Source organism: Manis pentadactyla, chromosome 7, assembly GCF_030020395.1.
Source record: "Manis pentadactyla isolate mManPen7 chromosome 7, mManPen7.hap1, whole genome shotgun sequence".
Classification (NCBI taxonomy): domain Eukaryota; kingdom Metazoa; phylum Chordata; class Mammalia; order Pholidota; family Manidae; genus Manis; species Manis pentadactyla.
The window spans coordinates 268,030-288,118 of record NC_080025.1 but is presented as its reverse complement, the minus strand read 5'-3'; the positions used below and the strand labels follow the sequence as shown (position 1 = coordinate 288,118).

At 45.6% G+C, this 20,089-nt stretch overlaps 1 protein-coding gene across 3 annotated transcripts in view; it reads left to right on the top strand.

The window, feature by feature from the left end:
- The window catches only part of ERICH1 (glutamate rich 1), a 45,394-nt gene extending 27,283 nt beyond the window's left edge, over window positions 1–18,111 (top strand). Inside the window, exons 4-5 of one of the 3 annotated variants that reach the window (XM_057505035.1) lie at window positions 16,929–17,116; window positions 17,222–17,341. In XM_057505035.1, the coding sequence (XP_057361018.1) occupies window positions 16,929–16,975 (47 nt within the window). In that variant the 3' untranslated portion in view covers window positions 16,976–17,116; window positions 17,222–17,341. The other 2 variants (XM_036898231.2, XM_057505037.1) reach the window with 2 other exon arrangements.
- The last annotated feature ends 1,978 nt before the right edge of the window (window positions 18,112–20,089 follow it).

Genomic DNA, 20,089 nt, shown 5'->3' with positions numbered 1-20,089 from the left:
GACAACAGTTTTAGCAGTGATTTCTTGGATTTGACACCAAAAGCAAAAAGAACAAATGGGCCTACAACAGACTAAAAAGCTTCTACACAGCAAAGGAACTGTGAGCAAAATGAAAAGGCAGCCTACTGAATGGGAGAAAATATTTGCAAGTCATGTATCTGGTAAGGGTTAATGTCCAAAATATATCAAGAACTCTTAAAAAAAAAAAAGAAGCAGTTCCTGTGTGGTGATCTCCAATAAGTTCTTCACAATGATATAAAGGGCATATCAAAGTGTGGGCAAAGGGTTTGTTTGTGTTTATACAGAGGATCAAAGCCTAATTTGGCTACCCAGAAAATAAATTAAGATACAATATGAAGAAGAACTTCCAACATCAACATCCTCTGGAAGAGTCATACCAGAAGATGAACATCAAAAAACTTCAACAAAGATCCTGGCGCTGTTGCAGTTGTAGCTGCATTCATCCCACCAGTTCCTGGACTTGCCATTGGAATGAAGAAGGAGATATCTAAGCTGGCCTGTGCATACAGTAAAACAACAAATTTGACTGGATCTATACTGTCAGAACTCAACCAAGAATTAGGAGAAGTGCAAGTTGCAGTGCTCCAAAATCTTGCAACTACAGACTATCTACTGTTAAAAGAACATATGGGATGTGAACAGTTCCCAGGAATGTGTTGTTTTAATTTGTCTGATTTTTCTCAAACTATTCAAATTCAGTTAGACAATATCCATCATATCATTGATAAGTTTTCACAAATGCCTAGGGTGCCTAACTGGTTTTCTTGGCTTCACTGGATATGGCTGGTAGTTGTAGGTCTGCTTTGGTTATGTAGCTGTATTCCTATTATGTTAATGTGTGTGCGCAATTTAAGTAGTAGTTTAAAACCTATACATGCTGAAGTTACTCTACAAGAAGATATGACAAAGAAATAATCAATCTTCCCATGTTTTCTTCCGTCTGCTACTTCTATAGCTTTTCTTCTTCCTTCCTAATTACAACCCTTAAGTAGAATTCGTGCCTCATAACGAAATTACTGAGTATCATAATTCTTTCAAGTGGTAAAGATACCTCAAGACAAATGCTGGGCATAGATGCCACAGGGCATAAATATGCAAAGAAGTAAAAAGCTAACCTTTTCAAACAATAAGGCTTCTCTCTCACCTACCAACTTAACATTTCCCTGTATGGCCCCGGAAGATGACTGGTTAGCCAGAGACGGGTAAGATTCGTGATGTTGAGCCTGAACAGACCAGGGATGTGCACTCCACTCTGATGGAAACTTACACCGGCTCACAGGCAGACTGTCCGGCAGGGGCTTATTCCCAGGGAGGCCTGTGTGAGGGAAGAGTCAGAAGGGCACCACGAGCAGAGATAGATGGGCCACTGGAGCAGGGTGGGCAGTGGGGCTGGGGCATCCAGGCCAGCCGGCAGCGCAGACCCCGTCTCCACTGCCAGGCTGTCCAGGCGTGGAAGTGCTTGCTGCGGGTGGTGGAGCTGAGGACTCGGAGGCACAGGTGGTACAGGCCACGCACTCGGGGGTGTCTGCGGAGCCATGGTGCCTTTCCCCCACCGTGGCCAGCTTCTGCCAGAGAGGCGCATTTTGTGGAGCAGAGGGACTTGCATTCCTCCCCATGCCTGCCCCTTCCCTCTTATTACACGGACACAGATTTGGGTCCTGGTTACACCTGGTTTGTCTCGAGGGCTGTCTACACCATCCTAAAAGTTATCCATGAAATATGGAGTGAAAAACACTTTCATACATGGGACAAGTTGGTATGATTATTGTAATCAACTATGGACACAGTATAAAAACGGTGTAGGGATTAAGGATTTTCTTAAGCCTGTGCCATGCCCTGAACTAATGGAGCAGCGTGAGTGAAGTCGGGATGTAAATTCCATTGCATTCTCATGTTCAGCTCAGGTTCTATTCTCAGTGTAATCTGGGTCTCACCAGAAACACTGCTCAGCCTAAAGCAGTCCATGTGAAGCAGCAGGAGGCTCGGGATGAGCCCACAGCCACTAGGTCTGGGGCCACCCTGGGACACCATTCTGAATGGGTCGTAGAAACAGGTGTGCCCGAGACTGACTCATGGCCAGCCGAGGGACCCCTGCTGGTGAAGCCAGATCCCCTACCTCACTTCACCCTGACCATTCTGTCTAGGAGCAAGAGCCCCCTAGTGAGATGTGCCTTCCTGGCTGGATGAGCGCCAGGGGGTCCCTGATGATCAGCAGGTGTAAGTGGGCCCATGGAGCTCTCCTTCGGACCCCAAAAGACAGTCGATTCATATTTGTGGAGAAGATAAATAAGCAGCTTTTGCAGTGGCTTTCAAAGCATGGGACTTGTGTCCTCACTGCTCCCAATTTCTGAGCATGGCTGGATCTGAGATGGACTGCTTATTGAGAACCTGGTGTGTCAGACGTTGGAGAAACGAGTGGCCATCACATGACCCTTATTCATGTAGCGGGCAGGCTAGCACATGGAGTAAAGCCAGTACAGAGTTCATCTGTAAGTGCCGAGTGCCACGAACTCTCGGATAGAGACACTGACCTTGCAGAAGTCTTCCAAAAGCCTTGAAATTTGAGAGAATATGTGACTGAGAAAAGTCTGGCTCATCAGTAAGAAGAACGATGTTTCAGGCAGAGAGAATGAAGAATCATAAAGAGGTCCAGTGACTCAGGTTGTAATGGGGCACATGTATCATTTCTCCATTTTTTTTTTTAGATAATTACTTTTTATTGAAGGGTAGTTGACGCACAGTATTACATTACGTTAGTTTCAAGTGTACAACACAGTGATAAAACATTTATATACATAATTCTAGGTTCCAGCTATCACCCTACCAAGCTGTTACAATATCTTGACTATATTCCTTATGCTATACATTACATCCCGGTTACTTATTTATTTTACCATTGGAAGTCTGTCCTTTTTTTTTTTTTTGTGAGGGCATCTCTCATATTTATTGATCAAATGGTTGTTAACGACAATAAAATTCTGTATAGGGGGGTCAATGCTCAATGCACAATCATTAATCCACCCCAAGCCTAATTTTCGTCAGTCTCCAATCTTCTGAGGCATAACAAACAAGTTCTTACATGGAGAACAAATTCTTACATAGTGAATAAGTTACATAGTGAACAGTACAAGGGCAGTCATCACAGAAACTTTCGGTTTTGCTCATGCATTATGAACTATAAACAGTCAGTTCAAATATGAATACTCATTTGGTTTTTATACTTGATTTATATGTGGCTACCACATTTCTCTCTTTATTATTATTATTTTAATAAAATGCTGAAGTGGTAGGTAGATACAAGATAAAGGTAGAAAACATAGTTAAGTGTTGTAAGAGAGCAAATGTAGATGATCAGGTGTGTGCCTGTAGACTATGTGTTCATCCAAGCTAGACAAGGGCAATAAAACATCCACGGATGCAGACGATTTCTCTCAGAACAGGGGGGGTGAGGTTCTAAGCCTCACCTCTGTTGATCCCCAATTTCTCACCTGATGACCCCCCTGCGACTGTGCCTGTCTTAGGTTGTTCCTCCCTTGAGGAATCTTACCCGTCTCTGGCTAACCAGTCATCTTCCGGGGCCATACAGGGAAATGTAAAGTTAGTAAGTGAGAGAGAAGCCTTATTGTTTGAAATGGTTAGCTTTTTATTTCTTTGCATATTTATGCCCTGTAGCTTCTATGCCCAGCATTTGTCTTGAGGTATCTTTACCACTTGGAAGAATTATGATACTCGGTAAATTTGATATGAGGCACGAATTCTATTTAAGGGCTGTAATTAGGAAGGAAGAAGAAAAGCTATAGAAGTAGCAGGCGGAAGAAAACATGGGAAGATTGATTATTTCTTTGACATATCTTCTTGTAGAGTAACTTCAGCATGTATAGGTTTTAAGCTACTACTTAAATTGCACACACACATTAACATAATAGGAGTATAGTTACATAACCAAAGCATACCTGTAATTACCAGCCATCTCCAGTGAAACCAAGAAAACCAGTTAGGCACCTTAGGCATTTGTGAAAACGTATCTATGATATGGTGGATATTGTCCAACTGAACTTGAACAGTCTGAGAGAAATCAGACAAATTAAAACAACCCATTCCTGGGGAATGTTCACATCCCTTATGTTCTTTTAACAGTAAATAGTCTGTAGTTGTAAGATTTTGGAGCGCTACAATTTGCACTTCTCCTAATTCTTGGTTGAGTTCCAACAGTATAGATCCAGTCAAATTTGTTGTTTTACTGTAAGCACAGGCCAGCTTAGATATCTCCTTCATTCCCATGGCAAGTCCAGGAGCTGGTGGGATGAGTGCATCTACAGCTGTAGCAGTGCGTGGATCTTTGTTCGGGTTTTTTGATGATCATCTTCTGGCATGAGTCTTCCAGAGAGTGCTGATGTTGGAAGTTCTTTTTCATATTGTATCTTAGTTCATTTTTGGGGTAGCCCAATTAGGCTTTGATCCTCTGTATAAACACAAACAGACCCTTTGCCTACACTTTTATATGCCCTTTATACCCTTGTGTAGAACTCATTGGAGGTTACCACACAGGAACTGCCCTTTTTTTTTTGTTATGTTTTGTTTTGTTTTGTTTTTGGTATCACTAATCTACACTTACATGACGAATATTATGTTTACTAGGCTCTCCCCTATACCAGGTCTCCCCCATAAACCCCTTTACAGTCACTGTCCATCAGCATAGCAAAATGTTGTAGAATCATTACTTGCCTTCTCGGTGTTGTACAGCCCTCCCTTTTCTCCTACCCCCCCATGCATGTTAATCTTAATACCCCCCCACTTCTCCCCCCCCTTATCCCTCCCCACCCACCCATCCTCCCCAGTCCCTTTCCCTTTGGTAACTGTTAATCCATTCTTGAGATCTGTGATTCTGCTGCTGTTTTGTTCCTTCAGTTTTTCCTTTGTTCTTATACTCCACAGATAAGTGAAATCATTTGGTATTTCTCTTTCTCCGCTTGGCTTGTTTCACTGAGCATAATACCCTCCAGCTCCATCCATGTTGCTGCAAATGATTGGATTTGCCCTCTTCTTATGGCTGAATAGTATTCCATTGTGTATATGTACCACATCTTCTTTATCCATTCATCTATCGATGGACATTTAGGTTGCTTCCAATTCTTGGCTATTGTAAATAGTGCTGCGATAAACATAGGGGTGCACTGATCTTTCTCATACTTGATTGCTGCATTCTTAGGGTAAATTCCTAGGAGTGCAATTCCTGGGTCAAATGGTAGGTCTATTTTGAGCATTTTGATGTACCTCCATACTGCTTTCCACAATGGTTGAACTAACTTACATTCCCACCAGCAGTGTAGGAGGGTTCCCCTTTCTCCACAGCCTCGCCAACATTTGTTGTTGTTTGTCTTTTGGATGGCAGCCATCCTTACTGGTGTGAGGTGATACCTCATTGTAGTTTTAATTTGCATTTCTCTGATAATTAGCGATGTGGAGCATCTTTTCATGTGTGTGTTGGCCATCTGTATTTCTTTTATGGAAAACTGTTCAGTTCCTCTGCCCATTTTTTAATTGGGTTATTTGTTTTTTGTTTGTTGAGGCGTGTGAGCTCTTTATATATTCTGGACGTCAAGCCTTTATCGGATGTGTCATTTTCAAAGATATTCTCCCATACTGTAGGGTTCCTTTTTGTTCTATTGATGGTGTCTTTTGCTGTACAGAAGCTTTTCAGTTTAATGTAGTCCCACTTGTTCATTTTTGCTGTTGTTTTCCTTGCCCGGGGAGATATGTTCAAGAAGAGGTCACTCATATTTATGTCTAAGAGGTTTTTGCCTATGTTTTCTTCCAAGAGTTTAATGGTTTCATGACTTACATTCAGGTCTTTGATCCATTTTGAGTTTACTTTTGTATATGGGGTTAGACAATGGTCCAGTTTCATTCTCCTACATGTAGCCGTCCAGTTTTGCCAGCACCACCTGTTGAAGAGACTGTCATTTCGCCATTGTATGTCCATGGCTCCTTTATCAAATATTAATTGACCATATATGTCTGGGTTAACGTCTGGATTCTCTAGTCTGTTCCATTGGTCTGTGGCTCTGCTCTTGTGCCAGTACCAAATTGTCTTGATTATTATGGCTTTATAGTAGAGCTTGAAGTTGGGGAGTGAGATCCCCCCTACTTTATTCTTCTTTCTCAGGATTGCTTTGGCTATTCGGGGTCATTGGTGTTTCCATATGAATTTTTGAATTATTTGTTCCAGTTCATTGAAGAATGTTGCTGGTAGTTTCATAGGGATTGCATCAAATCTGTATATTGCTTTGGGCAGGATGGCCATTTTGACGATATTAATTCTTCCTAGCCACGAGCATGGGATGAGTTTCCATCTGTTAGTGTCCCCTTTAATTTCTCTTAAGAGTGACTTGTAGTTTTCAGAGTATAAGTCTTTCACTTCTTTGGTTAGGTTTATTCCTAGGTATTTTATTTTTTTTGATGCAATTGTGAATGGAGTTGTTTTCCTGATTTCTCTTTCTGTTGGTTCATTGTTAGTATATAGGAAAGCCACAGATTTCTGTGTGTTGATTTTGTATCCTGCAACTTTGCTGTATTCCGATATCAGTTCTAGTAGTTTTGGGGTGGAGTCTTTAGGGTTTTTTATGTACAGTATCATGTCATCTGCAAATAGTGACAGTTTAACTTCTTCTTTACCAATCTGGATTCCTTGTATTTTTTTGTTTTGTCTGATTGCCGTGGCTAGGACCTCCAGTACTATGTTAAATAACAGTGGAGAGAGTGGGCATCCCTGTCTAGTTCCCGATCTCAGAGGAAATGCTTTCAGCTTCTCGCTGTTCAATATAATGTTGGCTGTGGGTTTATAATAGATGGCCTTTATTATGTTGAGGTACTTGCCCTCTATTCCCATTTTGCTGAGAGTTTTTATCATGAATGGATGTTGAACTCTGTCAAATGCTTTTTCAGCATCTATGGAGATGATCATGTGGTTTTTGTCTTTCTTTTTGTTGATGTGGTGGATGATGTTGATGGACTTTCGAATGTTGTACCATCCTTGCATCCCTGGGATGAATCCCACTTGGTCATGGTGTATGATCCTTTTGATGTATTTTTGAATTCGGTTTGCTAATATTTTGTTGAGTATTTTTGCATCTACGTTCATCAGGGATATTGGTCTGTAGTTTTCTTTTTGGTGGTGTCTTTGCCTGGTTTTGGTATTAGGGTGATGTTAGCTTCATAGAATGAGTTTGGGAGTATCCCCTCCTCCTGTATTTTTTGGAAAACTTTAAGGAGAATGGGTATTATGCCTTCCCTGTATGTCTGATAAAATTCTGAGGTAAATCCATCTGGCCCGGGGGTTTTGTTCTTTGGTAGTTTTTTGATTACCACTTCAATTTCGTTGCTGGTAATTGGTCTGTTTAGATTTTCTGTTTCTTCCTGGGTCAATCTTGGAAGGTTGTATTTTTCTAGGAAGTTGTCCATTTCTCCTAGGTTTCCCAGCTTGTTAGCATATAGGTTTTCATAGTATTCTCTAATAATTCTTTGTATTTCTGTGGGGTCCGTCGTAATTTTTCCTTTCTCGTTTCTGATACTGTTGATTTGTGTTGACTCTCTTTTCTTCTTAATAAGTCTGGCTAGAGGCTTATCTATTTTGTTTATTTTCTCGAAGAACCAGCTCTTGGTTTCATTGATTTTTGCTATTGTTTTATTCTTCTCAATTTTATTTATTTCTTCTCTGATCTTTATTATGTCCCTCCTTCTGCTGACCTTAGGCCTCATCTGTTCTTCTTTTTCCAATTTCGATAATTGTGGCATTAGACCATTCATTTGGGATTGTTCTTCCTTTTTTAAATATGCCTGGATTGCTATATACTTTCCTCTTAAGACTGCTTTTGCTGCGTCCCACAGTAGTTGGGGCTTTGTGTTGTTGTTGTCGTTTGTTTCCATATATTGCTGGATCTCCATTTTGATTTGGTCATTGATCCATTGATTATTTAGGAATGTGTTGTTAAGCCTCCATGTGTTTGTGAGCCTTTTTGCTTTCTTTGTACAGTTTATTTCTAGTTTTATGCCTTTGTGGTCTGAAAAGTTGGTTGGTAGGATTTCAATCTTTTGGAATTTTCTGAGGCTCTTTTTGTGGCCTAGTATGTGGTCTATTCTGGAGAATGTTCCATGTGCACTTGAGAAGAATGTATATCCTATTGCTTTTGGATGTAGAGTTCTATAGAGGTCTATTAGGTCCATCTGCTCTACTGTGTTGTTCAGTGCTTCCGTGTCCTTACTTATTTTCTGCCCAGTGGATCTATCGTTTGGGGTGAGTGGTGTGTTGAAGTCTCCTAGAATGAATGCATTGCAGTCTATATCCCCCTTTAGTTCTGTTAGTATTTGTTTCACATATGCTGGTGCTCCTGTGTTGGGTGCATATATATTTAGAATGGTTATATCCCCTTGTTTGACTGAGCCCTTTATCATTATGTAGTGTCCTTCTCTATCTCTTGTTACTTTCTTTGTTTTGAAGTCTATTTTGTCTGATATTAGTACTGCAACCCCTGCTTTCTTCTCACTGTTGTTTGCTTGAAATATGTTTTTCCATCCCTTGACTTTTAGTCTGTACATGTCTTTGTGTTTGAGGTGAGTTTCTTGTAAGCAGCATATAGATGGGTCTTCCTTTTTTATCCATTCTGTTACTCTGTGTCTTTTGATTGGTGCGTTCAACCCATTAACATTTAGGGTGACTATTGAAAGATATGTACTTATTGCCATTGCAGGCTTCAAATTCGTGGTTACCAAAGGTTCAAGGTTAGCCTCTTTAGTATCTTACTGCCTAACTTAGCTCGCTTATTGAGCTGTTATATACACTGTCTGGAGATTCTTTTCTTCTCTCCCTTCTTGTTCCTCCTCCTCGATTCTTCATATGTTGGGTGTTTTGTGCTGTGCTCTTTCTAGGAGTGCTCCCATCTAGAGCAGTCCCTGTAAGATGTTCTGTAGTGGTGGTTTGTGGAAAGCAAATTCCCTCAGCTTTTGTTTGTCTGGGAATTGTTTAATCCCACCGTCATATTTGAATGATAGTCGTGCTGGATACAGTATCCTTGGTTCAAGGCCCTTCTGTTTCATTGTATTAAATATATCATGCCATTCTCTTCTGGCCTGTAGGGTTTCTGTTGAGAAATCTGATGTTAGCCTGATGGGTTTTCCTTTATAGGTGACCTTTTTCTCTCTAGCTGCCTTTAACACTTTCCTTGTCCTTGATCTTTGCCATTTTAATTATTATGTGTCTTGGTGTTGTCCTCCTTGGATTCTTTCTGTTGGGGGTTCTGTGTATTTCCGTGTTCTGTTCGATTATTTCCTCCCCCAGTTTGGGGAAGTTTTCAGCAATTATTTCTTCTAAGATACTTTCCATCTCTTTTCCTCTCTCTTCTTCTTCTGGGACCCCTATAATACGGATATTGTTCCTTTTGGATTGGTCACACAGTTCTCTTAATATTGTTTCATTCCTGGAGATCCTTTTGTCTCTCTCTATGTCAGCTTCTATGCGTTCCTGTTCTCTGATTTCAATTCCATCAATGGCCTCTTGCATTCTATCCATTCTGCTTATAAACCCTTCCACAGTTTGTTTCATTTCTGCGATCTCCTTTCTGGCATCTGTGATCTCCCTCCGGACTTCATCCCTTTCTCTTGCGTATTTCTCTGCATCTCTGTCAGCATGTTTATGATTCTTATTTTGAATTCTTTGTCAGGAAGACTGGTTAGGTCTGTCTCCTTCTCTGGTGTTGTCTCTGTGATCTTTGTCTGCCTGTAGCTTTGCCTTTTCATGGTGATAGGAATAGTCTGCAGAACTGGGACGAGTGACGGCTGGAAGGACTTCCTTTCTTGTTGATTTGTGGCCCTCCTCTCCTGGGAGAACAGCGGCCTCTAGTGGCTTGTGCTGCGCAGCTGCGCGCAGACAGGGTTTCTGCTTCCTGCCCGGCTGCTATGGAGTTAATCTCCGCTGTTGCTGTGGGCGTGGCCTGGCTCCTGCAGCTGCTCCAAAATGGTGGAGTCGCGTTGGAGCAGGAGCTGCTGGGAGGCTATTTATCTCCGTAAGGGGCCTGCCTGCTCCCTGCAGCCCAGGGGTTAGGGTGCCCAGAGATCCCGGATTCCCTACCTCTGGATTAAGTGACCCGCCCTGCCCCTTTAAGACTTGCAAAAAGCACCTGCCAAAACAAAACAACGACCACCAAAAAAAAAAAAAAAAAAAAAAAAAAAATTTTTTAATTAAAAAAAAAAGGTGGTCGTTCGTTTTTCTTTATTCTCCGCTGCCAGCCTCAGGCCTCTGCTCACTGGTCTTGCTGCCCTGTTTCCCTAGTATTGGGGTCCCTATCCCTTTAAGACTTCCAAAAAGCGCTCGCCAAAACAAAACAGCAAAAAAGCAAAAAAAAAAAAAAAAATGGTCGCGCGCTTTTCTTATGTCCTCTGTCGCCCAGCCTCCAGTGCCTGCTCACTGTTCTTGCTGCCCTGTTTTCCTAGTATCGAGGGCCCTGTGCTCTGGCCCGGATGGCTGGGGCTGGGTGCTCGGCAGTCCTGGGCTCCGTCTCCCTCCCGCTCTGCCTGCTCTTCTCCCGCCGGGAGCTGGGGGGAGGGGCGCTCGGCTCCCGCGGAGCCGGGGCTTGTATCTCACCCCCTTCGCGAGGCGCTGGGTTCTCTCAGGTGCGGATGTGGTCTGGATATTGTCCTGTGTCCTCTGGTCTTTATTCTAGGAAGAGTTGTCTTTGTTATATTTTCATAGATATATGTTGTTTTGGGAGGAGATTTCCGCTGCTCTACTCACGCCGCCATCTTCCACCTCTCTCCCATTTCTCCATATTTTTGTAAATTATTTTACATTACTAGGAGTTCTGCGTATAACCTAGACCAATAGCTACATTCTTCTTGTAAAAATAATTGTGCTCATGCTACATTCTTTTCTTCTTGTAAAAATAATTGTGCTCATTTATGTGTAGCCATTGCCTAAGAGGCCTGGTCTACAGGTTATGCAGGAGACGTTCATACTTAAAACAAGAAAGTTAGGCGGTTCTTCATATTAGTTATGTTTTCTACCTATCATACTTAATTACTAACATACACTTCTATTTTACAAAAGCATGTTGAGCCATGTTTGTGCCTAAACTAACTGGAAATTCTTCAAGCTAGGTTACATCAAGATGTTACCCTTAGAAGGCCGATATGGAAATGTGTCCTTTGGGGAGATAAGCTCTAAGCCCCTGGCTGCCGTGGTACATGTAAGAGGTCAGCTAGCAAGTTCAGGACAGTAGTATCACCTGTCAGAAAGGCAGGGGTGTGACATGAGGCTCAAGGAACAGATACATAGCCTCAAAAGAACAGATAATAGAGCCTCCAGAGAGCACGTTGGGAAGTGAAAATCCAGATTGACTGTTCCCATGAGTTACTGTGGACAGGGCAGGAGTGCAGTGTGGTGCTGACCACATCCTGGGCATGGGTCCTGCACCCTCAACCTCGTTACCGGGCTGAGCAAGCAGGCTTTGGGTCTCCTGTGAAGCTGAGGCCACAGCCCTGAGTGGCTCTGGGAGGCACATTGGAAGCCGTTCCTGTGTGTCAGGGCTGAGGACTGGGCTCAGCCCTGGATGTCCCTGTGCGCTCTGCCCCCTGCTCCCATCGTCCTTGCCCAGACACATGGACAGGCCCTGCTGGCAGCGGCTCTGCCTGAGCCCCTCACCCCTCCCCTCCCCTGAGATCGCACCTCTGCTTGGGGTAAGGGGCCAGGCGACCAGGAGGGAGGCAGGTGCTGAAGGCCCCCCAGCCGCCTGCCCTGTTTCGTGCTGTTTCTCCTCCTTTTTTTAGGTCTTTGTTTTGTTTTTAGGGGATATATTTACTCTGTTTCAGCCACTTACAGCTTTTTATTTATGGAATAATTTCAGTATGCCATTTCCTCACTTATGCTGTGTAATGACTCTAACATTCACATTCTTTTAAAAAATCCCCCTTCACCTAATTTTAATTTAATGACTTTCTTCATGGTTTTAACATTTTATTTAAGGGATTTAGTATTTTATTGCTCTATTTTAAGCTGTTTATTTTACCACTTATAAAATGGTCACTATTTTATTGAAAGTTAGCATAGAAAATTAATGAATCTAAATGTGAATTGTTTTGGAAACTATGTATCAATGTGTTTTTGTGGGTGAGACTTAAAACCTAATAACCTCTCCTGTATTTCTCAGTTTTAAGACCCAAATATATAAACATGAAAAGAAATAAAAACATTCTCTTAATACATATAATTTAAGCCTATTCAAAAACAAATGTAGGAAATTTGGAGATTATTTCAGTATCAAAACCTGTTTCAGAAAAGAATGCAGGCAGTGGCAGCTGAGGTCACGGTGATTGTGTTGGCACATGTTTACTATATGCTCATCACAGGTGCCCACGTCTGTGCTTATTGGAGCAGATCCAATCTGATTGCCATCAGCACCCACTCTGGTCACGGAAACGCAGCGTCCAGCCCACTGCGTGTTCACCAGCCCCTTGCATCATGAAGGTGTCGTGGGCTCTCTCCGTGTCACCTGGGCTGAAAGTGGCCCGCCTCGGGTCAGCCCCTTGGGGCTCAGGCCATCAGAGCCGTGCCCCCCTTGCGCTCCTGGCAAGGTGCTGCTCTGATGTTCAGAACCAAGGGCATCACTGTTCTGCAGTGACAGGGAGCTCCTAAAGTCCCCCAGCCCCAGCTGCAGTGTGGGTCGCTGGGAAGTCCCAGCCCCAAAGGTGCCATGGCCAGAGCCCTTTGGTGACAAAGCTGTGCCGAGAGCTGGCCCGGCCAAACCCCACTCCCTGTTCCTCTTGGTCTAGGCTTCACCATCAAGGCCAAACAAACAGTGTCTTCCATGCTGCCCAGGCACACATGCGCCCTTGGAAGCCAGTCTTCCTGGACCGTGACCCAGACTCGTCTCCCTCCACAGGCCTGTTTCGGCCTCGCTGACTGTGTTGTACCTGTTATTACAGCGTGTCCTAGATTTCATGCAGGCAGTAGACCCAGAGTATCTGGAAGCATCTCACATCATCATATTGTAACAACCACTTCATGTGTACGGCCTAGATCACCATTAAATGTAAGCTTAGACTTTGACTTGGCAGCCAGAGGACATTGGTGGCTGAAGAGCAGTGGTCACGTGCATTGGTGGCCTTAACTACAAATCTACGCTAAAACTCACTTTTCCTTTTGAACACTTAGCTCATTTCAGCATGTCATGGTGTCACCGCAAGGGTGGGGTAATCTGAAGACTGGCTTATTTTGGTGCCTATTTCTACGGCAGCAGTTCATCAGAATGTGGGTGCCAAATGGCAGCTCGTAGAGTTTTGATGAGTCATGACTACTTGTAAAACTGCACGGCATGTTGTGGCCAGTGGGGCTCTCAAAATCAGTGTGCCTCCCGGACTACAGAGAGTCAGTTGCCAGCTTCCAAGTGACAGTTCCCTACCGCCTTCACTACGCAGAAGGGCCTGGAGCTCAGATCGTGGGCCGGCCAGCATGCTGTGCTCCAGGTGGCCGTGCCAGACGCCAGGCCGTGCGTGCCCAGAGGAAAGGGACGCAACTGAGGCAGTTAAAGTGATCGAGCTGGCTGTGCAGGTGGGGCCATGAAGCTGGCCAGGTGCTGAGAGCCCACAGTATCGGCATCACTGTCAACTGTGTCAACAGCGTCTTCTTCCAGGGGCCACGTTGTGTGCTGTCTGCTGGGAGCTGGGCATCCCCGGCCCCTGCCACCCACGGGGTGCGGGGCCGCAGCCACCCCTGGTGTAGAGAAACCTCATCCCACACGGGATCAAGCCCGAGAACGCTGCCCCCTTGGGCCAGTCACAGGTTGTCAAAAAATGTTTACAACATACAAGATTATGAGAAAGTCAAAACAGGTAACATGTAAAAAAATTTTCATTTTCAACTGACCAGGAAATAAAGAGAAAGAACCAGGTCCACCCTTTCATGGTTAGTCGGTTTCTTTTCCCAGAAAGAAACACTTTATATGTAGATACCTGCATCAGAAATAGAAGTCCCAACCAGGTGGCTACTGGGATTCAGTGTGCAGTTCATACTCTACCACAGGCTAAGTGTACCTGTAATCCACCCCCAGTGTCTTACTGACCGTGACTGCCTGGCCGTCCTTGCACCTATAAGGAGGCCAGGCTGGAAAGCAGGGCATGTGGCCAGGTTTCGGGTCAGGGGCGCCGTTCCCCAAGCTGGAGATGCAGTGTTCGTTTGACGCACGCTTCGTGTCCGTAAGAGACCAAAGAAACTGAGGAAAGACGTTGTCACAAAGAAACGGTTTGTCTGAACAGGTGGCCGCTGAGGCGTGTGCCATGGCTTCCAGCAGCTGCCGCTGAGACCATACACCCTGGAAATTAACTTGCAACACCTTTGCAGGGGCACCTCAGGGTCCTTCTTCCCGGTCATTATGCTCGTGTTCATCCAGTGGCTTGTTTCACTCCAATCCCCAAGGAAACTTTCCCCTTCGTCTCGTATGTGAAAATTGTTCATAAACATCGTTTCTTCTGAGATGCTCAATGTGTATGACTGCAGCAGTCACCCTCGGGACCCTTGTAGGCACGTACATTTTAAGTAAGATAGCGTCAGGTGACCACCTCCTGCATCAGCTCCTGGGGAGAAGCTTTGTCCAGTACTTCATTTCCCAGAAGCATCAGGGGCTCTCCTCCTGGAAACTGTGAGATCCAGGGGTTGGGGGTACCTCGTATGCAGAGTGGAGGGGCCACCGCCCAGCCCCCAACCCTGCCACAGGGAGGTGGCCCCTCCCTGTGCAGGTCAGCTTGCAGGTTTTGGAATACCTGGCAGCAGGGCTGTGGGCACTGTCTGCATTTGCACCCCCCTGGTTTCTGCGTCCTCTGCCACCACAGCACCACCACACACACTGCAGGCACCCCCATCACCAAGTCGACTGCTAGGCCAGCCCAGGCCACTGCTGAGGCTCCTGCTTCTCGTGGGCTTGCCTGGCAGACCCCCAAACCCAGGAAAGCCAGTGTCCCTGCTTGGTGTCCTGACCTTGGGACACACGGTAACTGGGCCTTCGTTTTTTGCTTAAATGTTTAGCAGAACCCCCAGCTGACTCCTTGCAGGCCTGAAGTCCTTTGGTGGGGTTACTTTTAAGTAGATTCAACTTTTCAAATATGCACCACACACCGGACTGTTAAGATTGTCATCTCTTTGAGTGTCCGCTTGGACATCTGTGCTGTCAGAATGCTCCACTTCATGTAGACCATCTGGTCTGCTTGCACCAAACTGCTTGCGGTGTCCTCCTGGTGGCCGGCCGTTTGCAGGGTGTTCACGCTCGCCCCTGACTCAGTACCCCCTGCCTTCGCCCTGTCCTCACACAGTTTTGCCATTGTCTGTTTTCTTTCTTCAAAGTTTCGAAGCTGGTCAGTTTCTCTATTTCTCATTTTCTGTCTTAAATTTGTTGTTCTTTCTTCCCTTCTACTTTCATTGGGTTTGATTGGCTATTGTTTTTCCAGCTTGAAATGAATGCTTGCATCATTGATGTGTCGCTTTCTTTCCTGGTACATGTAAGACGATCAGTTTCCCTTTAAGTAGAATTTAGTAGCATCCCATATATTTTGAGATGTCATAATTTCATCAAGTTTAAAATTAAGTTTTCCTTGTTACAAAAGCAGTGTCTGCTTGATGTCCTGTGGTTGGAAATCAGAAAAGTGCAGTGGGGAAAAAAACCCCAGAGAACTCGCACCAGCCAAAGAAAACAGGGTACACCTCCATATAGTAACAAATATTAAGGTTTCCCTTTAGAAATTACACACACTTGGACATGTTTGTATGACAGAGTGTGATATACTTACCATTTTACGGCCTTTTTGCCACCTCCCCTTCTTATGATACTATTTTGCAGCCTTTTCCTTTTCCAATGGCAGGTCAGTAGTGTGATCATTCTCAGTGTGCAGTCGTTCATAATGTAGTCTCACCACTTACAAAGAGAAATGACCCACCGAGGATAAGATGCACTTCGCTGGGCTGGCAGAGCCTGAGGGAGGCTGGCCACTCTCGGTGGATAGTCAGGATGCCAGTCTGCCGCCCGGTAGCCTACCACGTGGGTCCCACTGCATTTACATCCATGATAGGACACCCTGTACATTACTTTCCTCTGAACTAATAAAGGCAAGCTATGTTTTTTTAATAGAAAACAACAAGAAATTAAGTGTTTTGTTTTTTTTAATTGAACCTGGGAAATAAACTGATTCATAAGGAATGGTCATTTTTGAAACGTTTGTATTTCATAATACCCACTCCTTAGTCAGCCCTGCAAAGCTCCACGTGGATCCGCTTTGTCTGCTAAGCTTTGGTCCCTAATATTGATTAACACTTAAATGGAAATTGCTGATTCAGGAACCCATTGTGGTGGTGGAGGGACATAAAATACATTAATCAAGGAGTCGTCAGGCCTCATGTTGCGGTTTTATGAGGAGTGGTCTGGCTTCGTGCCAAATTGAGGGTCAGCACCAGGACTCAGAGGTGTGGTCAGCAAGCCTATCAGAGAAAATGGGGGCTCTCACTTGAAAACTAGCAGTGAGATTTTTAAGGAAGAAATGGCCTTTGTTGTTCAGAGCACCTGTGTGTTGGGACCCACTGGTCCCGACCACACGGGAACTCGCCGGCGCTGGGTCTGAGGTGAGCAAGGTCATCAGGTGCCGAGGCGGCTCCAGGCGTTTGACGCCACCCACCAGGCAAGGACGAGCTGGGCACTTTCTGTCCAGTCTCTGGCAGCAGCGGGTCCCCTGAGTAGTTCCTGCGGTGCCTCTCCAAGGGCCGCCGTGTGATGCCACGTGGCAGCCTGTGGCAGGCAGGTGACAGCTCGGAAAGCACCGAGAACTTCTGACATGAGAATTGTGCTCAGGGCCAGCTTAGCCCTGATCCACTCTGGCAGGTGCAGGCCGGATCTGTGTGTTGCCTCTCTGCATCTGCCCCCCATGAGCCTGCCTGACGCCACGGAGTCACCCGCACGCAGGCAGCCGGCTGTTCAGGTCCCCAGCACGCCACCAGCCCAGCACAGGTCTGCCAGCTGCGACGGAGGGCCCAGGCCTCATCTGCATCTCGATGTGCCTGCGGTTTCAGGTGGGCAAGTCGGTGCTACTTACTTTTGATTCTTACACACGAGTAACTTAGAAGGCACCAAAGTAAAATTTTTAAACACATAAGAATTCCTGTTTTTTCCCCAAGGCCACAGGAATGAAATTTTGCTCCCAATGAAATTGCAATGACTCTGACATCATTAGACCCACCATTTGTCACGGCTATGACTGTGGGGAACGGTGTGAAACATGCCGTTTTTAGGAGAACAGGTAGGCTGTTAATTTAGTTCATGGGAGTCCAGGATCCTTGATGGTATAAACTAGCTGAGGCAAAGCTGAGAATCACTGACGTAAAAATTTTAATGCCTTTTCTACTAAATTTACAAAATGGTAATGGGAAACTTGATAAGCTTAATGTTTGTTATGGTTCCATTATATAGAAAATGGTTGTATGTGAATTTTTGTCTTTATAGATCAGGATCCTGATGACCAACCAAAGAGAAGAAGAATTAGAAAGCATAAATCAAAGAAAACATTTAAAAATCCCAATAATGCTCATGAAGGGCGAGCAGAACCAGAGATCCAGCAGATTCTCCCACAGGACACACTGCGGCCACGGCACCCAGACGGCCCCACAGTCAGCAGAAACAGAAAAAGGAAACTGAAAAAGAAGCAGCAAATTAAAAGGAAGAAAGCAGCTGGCTTCCTAACAAAAGCATCCGGCGTCGACTTCATGTACCAGCCTGAGGAGAGCGGCAGAGGGCAGGAGGCTGTGCCGGGGGGAGAGAGTCAGCCAGGCCCGGGTGCCACCGACAGGGACGCCAGCGCCCACGAGAAGGCCAGCAGGTCCTAGGCTTTCTGAAGTCAATACAAGAAATCTATGTTTACAGTGGTATGTTTTTTCCTTTTGTTCTTTTTGACTAACAGTGTCCACTTATTTGGGAAAGAAAAGCAAATATAGTAAAATATTTCATTGTTTAAAATACATATTAAAATACTCAACATTCAAAATAAATCATTGGTTTTGAGTTTAAAAAATCAGAATATTTAAGTTTTTCCCACCAAAGATCTAGACAGGTGCTCTGCTTGCAATCTAGAGAAGCAGCCCGAGGCGGCCACCTCCTCCGAGGTCAGTTGGGACTCTAGGACCTTAGTGACGTTCCTAAAGGAAGGACACACCAGGACGGAGGTGCCGTGAGCTCGCGCTCACTCCTCAGCCAGCAGGGAAGCATAGTGCTGTGTCCCCCAGGAATAAAAGCAGATTTATTCTAAAGGATGATGATTTCTTAGCGTGGAGGCTGCTCACAGCTGACCTGGGGACCAGGAGATGCAGGTGCTCAGAGGCAGGTACCCACAGGGCAGAGGCGTCAGCCGGACCTGTTTTCCATCCTGATGGCATTCCTGTAGTGGGAATGTCATGGTTCTGGCATATCCACATTCCAGGAGACATCTGACTGCTCCCACGGCAGGGTGGGGACCTGGCTGTGCAGTACCTTGGGAGCTCAGGAATGACCAAAGGGGCCGTGCGCCCTGAACAGTACCCCACTAGTACACGGACTTCAACGAGAAGATGGTCCCCGGCTCTCCTCTTCTACGTGTTGTCACACAGTGTGTCGACAGATTAAAAACACCCTTAACAAATATCTAGACAACACTAACAGGTGTCCTAGCTGATTCGCAGCAGGGCAGAGCTGGTTCACAAAGGCCTCTGTTAGATGACCCGATCCCGGTGGGGTGCACACCTCCTCCTGCCCAGAAACTAGAAAAGCCAGAGTTTCTTTCATAAGATATGTAAGTATCTGTGGAAGGAATCTAAGGGCTGCTGGGGAGAATCCCCTGAGAGGACAGATCCCAGAGGAGGTAAAGCCACGTGAGGAGCAGGCCTCAAGCCCAAGACCCTTTTCCTCAAGATACTGGCCAGTTCGGGCACTGGGTGAGGGTCCAGTGAAAAGGTCCGTGGAGCCCAGAGCAGCCGGCAGAGCAGGGCTCTGGCAGCCTCCGGGTCTAGAGAGGAAGTGGGAGAGCCTGGCAGCTGGCCCATCTGGGTGACAGGAGAGCCAACACCCCTGTGGGTTCCCCAGCTCCTGAGCATGGGATGGAAGGGAAGAAACCGCATGGAGCTGCTGAGTGACATGGTGCACCGGTGGCAGTCTTGGAGTCTTGAGGTGCTGAGCAGAGTAAGGGCGATGACCGCCGAGCATAGCATGAGGCTGCACACCCAGAGCAGGGGGCAGAGCAGGGGGCAGGGCAGTTGGCTCTTTGCAGACCCATCCCGCCCCATAGCCTGCTCAGTGTCCGGAGGGTCTCTCTGCTGAGCAGAGGCAAGGGGGGCCATTCTGGAAGAAGATGTCATTAGCTAAGACTGCTGGCATTTGTCACATTCATTCGATAAAACCTTACCAGGCGAGGCGTGCCAGGAGACAGGGCAGAGGTGCACCTCAGGCGAGGAAGGCACTCGTGTTACGCAAGGAATTAGAACCAGCTGTGAATAAGGCATTCAAGAAATAGGGAGGAATGGAGAAGAAAGGTGAAAAACTTGGGAATTTCACCAGATCATTTGAATCTATTAAGATAATCAAATGGAAATTCTAGTCCTGAGAAATACAATAACTAAAATTAAGAACTCAAAGATGAGTTTAAACAGCAGATTAGATTCAGCATAAAAGAAAATTAGTAGCTGGAAGCAGGCCAAGAAGTGCAGAGTGAAGGGTGGAAGGAAGAAAGACGGAAGGTGCAGAACTGAGCAGGCAGGCCCACCACGCTGGGGGCCGGGAGCAGGGAGACGGGCGCTTCCAGAGACAGCAGTCAGCAAAGGCTGTGAGGTCGCAGATGCAGCGAGTTCTGGGGGATCCAGGCAGGGTCTGTGCAGAAACGCCACACACAAAGCACATCGCAGTCACACTGCTGAGAACAAGTGATAAGGAACACACGTCACATTCATGATCACAGAAGTTTGCAGCCTGAGCATCAGAGCCCCTGGAAGCCGGTGTCTGGTTTCTTGGACCCCTTGAGGCTC